At 54.3% G+C, this 8,370-nt stretch overlaps 1 protein-coding gene across 7 annotated transcripts in view; it reads left to right on the top strand.

Annotated features, from left to right (window-relative positions):
• The first annotated feature begins 95 nt into the window (after positions 1–95).
• Positions 96–8,370, top strand: part of PNPLA6 (patatin like phospholipase domain containing 6) — a 34,529-nt gene continuing 26,254 nt past the window's right edge. For 4 of the 7 annotated variants that reach the window (XM_060181620.1, XM_016192440.2, XM_060181619.1 and 1 more), the window contains exons 1-6: positions 1,570–1,787; positions 2,044–2,126; positions 2,845–2,942; positions 6,934–7,074; positions 7,188–7,347; positions 7,488–7,568. In XM_060181620.1, the coding sequence (XP_060037603.1) occupies positions 1,601–1,787; positions 2,044–2,126; positions 2,845–2,942; positions 6,934–7,074; positions 7,188–7,347; positions 7,488–7,568 (750 nt within the window). In that variant the 5' untranslated portion in view covers positions 1,570–1,600. Of the gene's footprint in view, positions 219–1,268; positions 1,366–1,569; positions 1,788–2,043; positions 2,127–2,844; positions 2,943–6,933; positions 7,075–7,187; positions 7,348–7,487; positions 7,569–8,370 lie in introns of those variants that run through there. The other 3 variants (XM_016192443.2, XM_060181621.1, XM_016192439.2) reach the window with 1 other exon arrangement.

Raw genomic sequence — 8,370 nt, 5'->3', positions numbered from 1 at the left:
AAGCGGCGCGGCCCCTTTAAGGGCGGCTGCCACACTCGCCATGGCGCCGCCCTTTGCCACCCTGTGCGGCCGGGAACCTTCCCAGCATGGCGGCGGGGGGCGGGGCCGTTGCGAGCCCTGCGGCGAATGATTTAAAGGGGCCGCGCCCCGCCGCACTGGGCGAAAAGCAAGCAGAGCTGGTGCTGAAAGGTGTCCGGGCGGCGAGCCCCAGTCCCTGGGTGAGTCTGGTTTTCCCCTCAATCCCTCAGGAGACCTAGGCTTTCCTCCAGGTTGAGCCCCCTTCCCCCCCCCCCAGTATTCTGTTGGTCCCCATCTCTTCCCCACCTCCCAATTCTTGGCAGGTGTTTGCATCCATAACCAGGTGCGCCAAAGGGTGTGACAAGGGACTTGCCTCCCCCTGAATTGTTCTGGTCAGGTCTCAAAAGGCCCAGCAAGCCCCCTCTCCCACATTTTCACCAGAGCACCCTCTCCCCAAAACAAAAACAAAACAGCTTCTCGGGGAAAAAAAAAAAAAATCCCAGTAATATTCCAGCAAGCCTTAGATCACACTGGGTAACATTCCAGTGTCCCTGTCACTCCTGCATTCCCCCCTCCCCGAATCAAGTCACTCCAGAGTCCATGGTTAACTTGTAAGCCATGGTGCCAGCATCCCTCCCGCCCGGAATCCCAGGAGGGAATCCTCGCACCTCCGCCTCGGGCACCCCAGGACTCCATGACTGGAGGGGGGCAATTAGCGTCCAGCATCACCTTGCAAACATCTCGCTCCCCCCCCCCCCGGGCCAAATAAAAAAAGATAATAATCAGGACACTCCGGGAGACTTTAGCATCGTTTCTAGGATTCCTCTTGGGGTGGGGTGTGTGTGTGTGTGAGGGGTGTATGCACCCTTGGGCACCCCAACTTCTGGGGCGCGGGGTTCCTGCACCCCATCTTTGCGGGGGGGTGGGTTCCAGGGTGGGATAGGGCAAGGACTGATGAGCCTGGAAACGGGGCGCTGCCACCTGTTGTTGAGCGTCGGGTTGCAACGGGTCGAGGAACTGGGGGGTGCTGAGGGGGGGCTGCCCGGCCCGGCTGCCTTTTGACCCCAGGGTGGGGCTGCAACTGCTGCAGCGTCCGGTGTGGCCGGTGAGTCAGTGGGGAGGAAGGTCAGGCCGGGGGGGGGGGGAAGACGCCTCCTTGCTTAACCTGGGGGGGGAGGGGGGTGTCCCCCCACCCAGGTCAGCTGTCCCCGCCCCTCTGTGTGTACCACCTCTTCCCCTTTCCCCTAAAGACGGCGGCACCCAATGGGCGGGGCTGGCGCTGCAGACGGGGAGGACCTGCCACCTGGTCCGAGCACCGCGATGGAGGCCCCTCTGCAAACCGGCATGGTAAGGGCTTCTTCCCCTCCGTGGCGGTGGCGGTGGGGATCCGAATAGGGATGACACCCCCTGCGCCTCGCGGCAAGGACTACAACTCCCGGCATGCTCCGCGCGCGGTCTCGCGAGAAGCGGTTTACCTCTCGCGCGAGCGGGCTGCAGCGGAACAACCCAGCTTGGAGCGGTCTCACATTCCTCCCCCGTCCCAGGAGGAGGAGGAGGAGGTGGAGGGCGACCCATTCTGCAGATGGGGACATCGAGGCCCGGGCCGATCGAGACCTCCACGGGGTTGGGGGGCTCGGCAGGGCCGGGGTGCGAGGCGCAGCCGGTGCCATTCATTCCGCAGGTGCTGGGCGCGATGATCGGGGCCGGGGTGGCGGTGCTGGTCACGGCCGTGCTGATCTTGCTGCTGGTGCGGAGGCTCCGGGTGCAGAGTAAGGACCCCGGGGAGGGTGGAGAGGTGGAGGGGGGAGCGATGCACAGAGGGGGAGGGGAAGCCCCCCACCCCCCCAGGCCTGCATGCATCTCCCCCAGAGCTGCAGGGGTGACAGCGTTGCAGCCTCCGCCTCCCCATCTCTGCTTTTGATTGACGGGTGGGCGTGGGGTGCAGGGGTGCAAGAGGCCAGGGCACCCTCCCATCTTTTCTCTCCCACCCCGAGCCACAGACACCCACCTTCCTCAACCCCACAGAAGCCCCAGCTCCGGATGGGCCGCGGTATCGATTCAGGAAGAGGGACAAAGTGCTGTTCTATGGCCGGAAGATTATGCGGAAGGTGATTCTGTCTGGGGTGTACGGGGCGGGAGGGCGGGGAGACCCCTTATCACACCCTCCCATCTTTTTTATTTTTAAAAAATATTTATTTATTCCCTTTTTGTTGCCCTTGTTGTAGTTATTATTATTGTTGTCTGTCTTCGCTGTTGGATAGGACAGAGAGACATGGAGAGAGGAGGGGAAGACAGAGGGGGAGAGAAAGACAGACACCTGCAGACCTGCTTCACCGCCTGGGAAGCGACTCCCCTGCAGGTGGGGAGTCGGGGCCTCGAACCTGGGATCCTTATGCTGGTCCTTGCGCTTTGTGTCACCCCACCTGCATTTAACCTTTTTTTTTTTTTTTTTTGCCTGCACTAAGAATCTACTGCTCCTGGAGGCTATTTTTTCCCCCTTTCGTTGCCCTTGTTGTTTATCGTTGTTGTTATTATCATTATTGCTGTAGTTGTTGGATAGGACAGAGAGAAATGGAGAGAGGAGGGGAAGACAGAGAGGGGGAGAGAAAGACAGACACCTGCAGACCTGCTTCACCGCCTGGGAAGCGACTCCCTTGCAGGTGGGGATCCTGATGCTGATCCTTGTGCTTTGCGCCACGTGCGCTTAACCCGCTGCGCTCCGGCCCAGCCCCCATGAAAGGCTTTGGATTCTTCCCCACAACCCCTTTTCCTCTACATTCTAATCTGAACTGTACCACCACCACCACCCCGCTTTGATCTTCCCAGGTGTCCCAGTCCACTTCCTCCCTGGTCGACGCCTCCGTCTCCACCACCTCCCGGCCCCGCATGAAGAAGAAACTCAAGATGCTCAATATAGCCAAGAAGTAAGGCTGACCATGTTCTTCCTGGTAGCGGAGGTTGGTGGTGGTGGGGCGAGAGGGTGTGTGTGTGTGTGTGTGTGTGTGTGTGTGTGTGTACACGTGTGTCTGGGGCCCTGTGGGAGGAACAGCCCTCCTGGGTTGTGTCGCTGGGTCTGCAAAAGCCAGGCCTGCTGGGTGTGTGTGTGGGGGTTCCCGTCATGAGTGGGATGGGAGCCGCTGATGGTGTCCTGCCCCTGAGAGAGATCTCTGAACTCTCTCTGGTCTCCACTTTGTATATTACAAGTGCCTTGTCATGCACTGCTGCGGACAGCCGTTGGTGTTTATTCCTCTTCGTTCCAAGTGGATTAATTAATTAATTAATTAATTTTTGCCTCCAGGGTTATTGCTGGGGCTCAGTGCCTGCACTCCGAATCCACTGCTCCTGGAGGCTATTTTTCCCATTTGGTTGCCCTTGTTGCTGTGCTTGTAGTTGTTGGCTAGGACAGAGAGAAATGGAGAGAGGAGGGGAAGACAGAGAGGGGGAAGAGAAAGACACCTGCAGACCTGCTTCACCACCTGTGAAGCGACTCCCCTGCAGGTGGGGAGCCGGGGGGCTTGAACCTGGGATCCTGAAGCCGGTCCTTGCACTTTACGCCACATGTGCTTAACCCGCTGCGCTACCGCCCGACTCCCAGACTGATTTATTAATGAGAGAGAGAGAGAGGCCTGTCGGTGGCACCTGGCTAAGCACACATAATTCCAGGCACAAGGACCTGAAGTTCGAGACCCTGTCTCTCCCCCTCTTTGCCTCTCTTCGCAATTTCTTTCTGTCCTGTCAAATAAAACAAGAATACAAACGGAAAAATAGCCACCAGGAGTGGTGGATTTGTAGCCCTGGCACTGAGCACCAGCAATAACCCTGGAGGCAAAGGAGGCGGGAGTAGGTGATGTTGCAACTGGTTGAGCACACATGTTACAAATCACAAGGACCCAGGTTCAAGCCCCCGGTCCCCACCTGCAGGGGGAAAGCTTTGCAAGTGGTGAAGCAGGGCTGCAGGTGTCCCTCCATCTCCCCTTTCTCTCTGGATTTCTGTCTCTATCCAATAAATAAAAATAATAAAAAAAATATTGATTGGCTACTCATGAGAGAGAGAGGGGTTGGAATGGGAAGAGGCTTATCATTCTTCTGGCACAAGTGATGCCAGGACTCGAACTCAGTTCCTAATGGTGGACCACCACCCAGGCTGCTAAAACCAATCTTTCAAAAAGAAAAAAAATCAATAAAGGAGGCAGGAGATAAGTCAATGGTCAACTGGTGGAGAACCTCCCTTACATTAGAAGAAGAGGGGAGAGGTCTCTTTGTTCAAACCCCAGCACCACATGAGAAAGCCAGAGCACTGTGGGGAAGCTCTGTGGATGGTGAAGCTGTGCTGTATTGTCTTGCCTTCACTGTTTCTATTGTTATTCTTATTTATTTATATATTATCAGCTAGAGACAGAGAGAAATTGAAAGGGAAGGGGAGATAGAGAGGGAGAGAGACAGACACCTGCAGCCCTGCTTCACCACTCAATGAAGCTTTTCCCTTCTGCAGGTGGAGACCCGGGGCTTGAACCTGGGTCCCTGTGCATTGTAATGTGTGTGTTTAACCAGGGTGCGCCACCGCCTGGCTCTCTCTGTTTTCTATTTTGCTTGGTCTTTCTGAAGTAAAAAGAAAAGAAAACCAGCCCAGGAGCCCTGGAGTCGCCTATGTCCAAGGCCCTGGCATTGCTTTAAAAAAAAACAAAAAAAAAAAAAACAGAAACATAAAAATAACTCAAGTGAGTAAATGGAAGGAAGGGGCAGGGGGGCAAGCTTTCAACTTCAAAACATGAAGATCTGAAAGGCCGGATGGTGGAGCTGCTGGCTGAGTGCACGAGCTATGTTGTGCGACGACCCGGGTTCAAGCCCCCTGCTCCCCACCTGCAGGGAGAAATCTTCACGAGTGGTGAAGCAGGGCTGCAGGTGTCTTTGCCGCCAGGGTTATTGCTGGGGCTTGGTCCCTGCACTATGAATCCACTACTCCTGGAGGTCTTCCCCCCCCCCCTTTTGTTGCCCTTGTTGTTTATCGTTGTTGTTGTTATTGCTGCCATTGTTGTTCAATAGGACAGAGAGAAGGGGAAGACAGAGGGGGAGAAAAAGACAGACACCTGCAGACCTGCTTCACAGCTTGTGAAGCGACTCCCCTGCAGGTGGGGAGCCGGGGGCTCGAACTGGGATCCTTACACCGGTCCCTGCGCTTTGGACCTCGTGCACTTAACCCACTGCACCACCAACCAGCCCTGGAGAAAGTGCTTTTTGATGTTGTCACCATATATCAATAAAATTTTATTGGCAGAGGGCTGGGTGGTGGCGCACCTGGTTGAGGTCACAGGTTACCAATGATCTAGGGCCCAAGTTCAAGCCCCTGCTTTCCCACCTGCGGGGGGGCGGTATTCACAAGTGGTGGCGGATCAGGGCTGCAGGTGTCTTTCTGTCTCTTCAATAGGTAAATGCAATATTAATAAGGGGAGGGGGCTGGGTGATGGCGCTGCTGGTTGATTGCATATGTTACAGCCACAAGGACCTGAGTTTGAACCCCTGGCCCCCACCTGCTGAGGGAAAGCTTTGTGAGTGGTGAAGCAGGGCTGCAGTCTCTCTCTCTCTCTCTCTCTCTCTCTCTCACACCAGAACACTGATCAGCTTTGGTTTATGGTGGTGTAAAGGATTGAACCTGGGACTTTGGAGCCTCAGGGATGAAAGTCTATTTGCATAACCATTATGCTATCTACTCTTTTTATATATTTATTTTCCCTTTTGTTGCCCTTGTTTTTTTAATTGTTGTTGTAGTTATTATTGTTGTTATTGATGTCGTCATTGTTAGAAAAGACAGAAAGAAATGGGGAGGAGGGGAAGACCGAGAGGAAGAAAGAAAGACAGACACCTGCAGACCTGCTTCACCACTTGTGAAGCGACTCCTCTGCAGGTGGAGAACCGGGGGCTCGAACAGAGAGCCTTACACTGCTTCTTGTGCTTTGTACCACGTGCGCTTAACCCTGCTGAAATACTGCCCGACTCCCACTATCTACTCTTGCCCCCCTCTTTTTCAAAAAATATTTTTATTATTTACTTACTGGGTAGAGATAGATTATTATTACTTATTGGGTAGAGACAGAGAGAGATTTAGTGGGGATGGGGAAGATAGGAAGGGAGAGAGACAGAGCGACACCTGCAGCCCTGCTTCACCCCTCGTGAAGCTTTTCCCCCTGCAGGTGGGACCAGGGGCTTGAACCTGGGTCCCTGTGCACTGTAATGTGTGCTCAACCAGGTGCACCACCTTCTGGTTCCTCCTGCCCCTCTTTCTCCCTTCCTATCTCCCCCTCTGCTCTTGGTTTCGGGCTGTCTCTACCCAATAAATAAATAAATATAATTTAAAAAAAACCTATATCAACAGCCCAGACTTGACCCTGCAACTATGTGTCAATAAAACTTTTATCGGGAGTCAGGTGGTGGCGCAGGGGGTTAAGTGCACGTGGTGCAAAGCGCAAGGACCGGCGTAAGGATCCCGGTTTGAGCCCCCAGCTCCTCACCTGCAGGGGAGTCGCTTCCCAGGTGGTGAAGCAGGTCTGCAGGTGTCTCTCTTTCTCTCCCCCTCTCTATCTTCCCCTCCCCTCTCCATTTCTCTCTGTCCTATCCAACAACAACGACATCAATAACCACAACCATGTTACACAACCAGGGCAACAAAAAAGGAAAAATAAATAAATATTAAATAAATAAATAAATAAAACTTTTATCGACAGAACCAAGGGGAGGGCCGGATCTGGGCAAAGCTCTCTTTGAACTCTGGTGTGTGTGTGTGTGTGTGTGTGTGTGTGTGTGTGTGTGTGTGTGTGTTTAGCCAAGGAGAAAAGGGGCTATGTGGGATGCGCCTGAGGCCTACCTTGTTCCTACCTGGACAACCCCACCTCAGCTCCTCTCCTCACTCCATCCCCCCAGGATCTTGCGGATCCAAAAGGAGACGCCCACCCTGCAGCGGAAGGAACCCCCTCCTTCAGTCCTGGAAGCCGACCTGACAGAGGGAGACCTGGCCAACTCCCACCTGCCTTCTGAAGTACTCTACATGCTCAAGAACGTCCGGTTAGTGTTGGGGTGAGGGCTAAGGTGGGGGAGAGGGTGCAGTGTCTGCCCACAGAGCCGTTGTGCGGGGGCCGGGGGGTGCTGACCATCTGAGCCTCCTCCTGTCCCACCAGGGTCCTGGGCCACTTCGAGAAGCCGCTGTTCCTGGAGCTGTGTCGTCACATGGTGTTCCAACGCCTGGGCCAAGGCGACTATGTCTTCCGGCCGGGTCAGCCTGACGCCAGCATCTATGTAGTGCAGGACGGGTTGCTTGAGCTCTGTCTGCCGGGGCCCGTGAGTACTGGTATTGGGGGTTTGCTGGGGCGGCTGATCTCAGGGCTCCGGGGCGTCGTATCATCATCAGCAGGGGTGAGAGGGGCGGGCAACTCTGATCCGCTGATCCGTTTTTTTTCCCCCCACGCCGGCTGTCCCAGGATGGGAAAGAGTGTGTGGTGAAGGAAGTGGTCCCTGGCGACAGTGTCAACAGCCTTCTCAGCATCCTGGATGTGATCACGGTTAGTGACCCTGGAGTGTAGAGGGGGAAAGAAGAGGCACATCCAGGGTGTTGGGTTGGAGCAGAGAACCATCCCAACGTTGTTGTTTTTGGTTGTGTCTTTTTTTTTTAACGTTTATTTATTGATTGATTCCCTTTTGTTGCCCTTGTTGTAGTTATTATTGTTGTTGCTATTGATGTCGTCATCATTGGATAGGACAGAGAGAAATGGAGAGAGGAGGGGAAGACAGAGAGGGGGAGAGAAAGACAGACACCTGCAGACCTGCTTCACCGCCTGTGAAGTGACTTCCCTGCAGGTGGGGAGCTAGGGGCTCGAACAGGGATCCTATTGCCGGTCCTTATACTTTGCGCCACCTGCACTTAACCCGCTGCACTACCGCCCGACTCACAGAAAGTTTTTTTTTTAAAAATCATTTATTTATGAGAAAGATAGGAAGAGAGAGAGAGAAATAATCAGCCATCACTCTGGTCCATGAGGTGCTAGGGATTGAACTCAGAACCTCCTGCTTGAGAGTCCAGTGTTTTATCCACTACACCACCTGCCGGGCCACATAGAAAGAAATTTATTTATAGGAGTTCGGAGATAGTCCAAGTAGAGTGCACATTTTCCCATATGCAAGGGACCAAGTTTGAATCGCGACCACCACGTGGGAACAGCATGCAAAAGGGAAACCTTTTGGTCTGGCAAAGAGAGAGGAAGAAGAGGAGGAGGAGGAGGACAGGAGGAGAAGGAAGGGAGGAGAGAGAGGAAAAACGAGGAGGAGGAGGAGAAGGGAGAGAGGAAGGAAGGAAAGAAGGAGAAA

This window comes from Erinaceus europaeus, chromosome 23 (assembly GCF_950295315.1).
Source record: "Erinaceus europaeus chromosome 23, mEriEur2.1, whole genome shotgun sequence".
Lineage (NCBI taxonomy): Eukaryota > Metazoa > Chordata > Mammalia > Eulipotyphla > Erinaceidae > Erinaceus > Erinaceus europaeus.
This window is presented reverse-complemented; position numbering and strand designations above follow the sequence as displayed.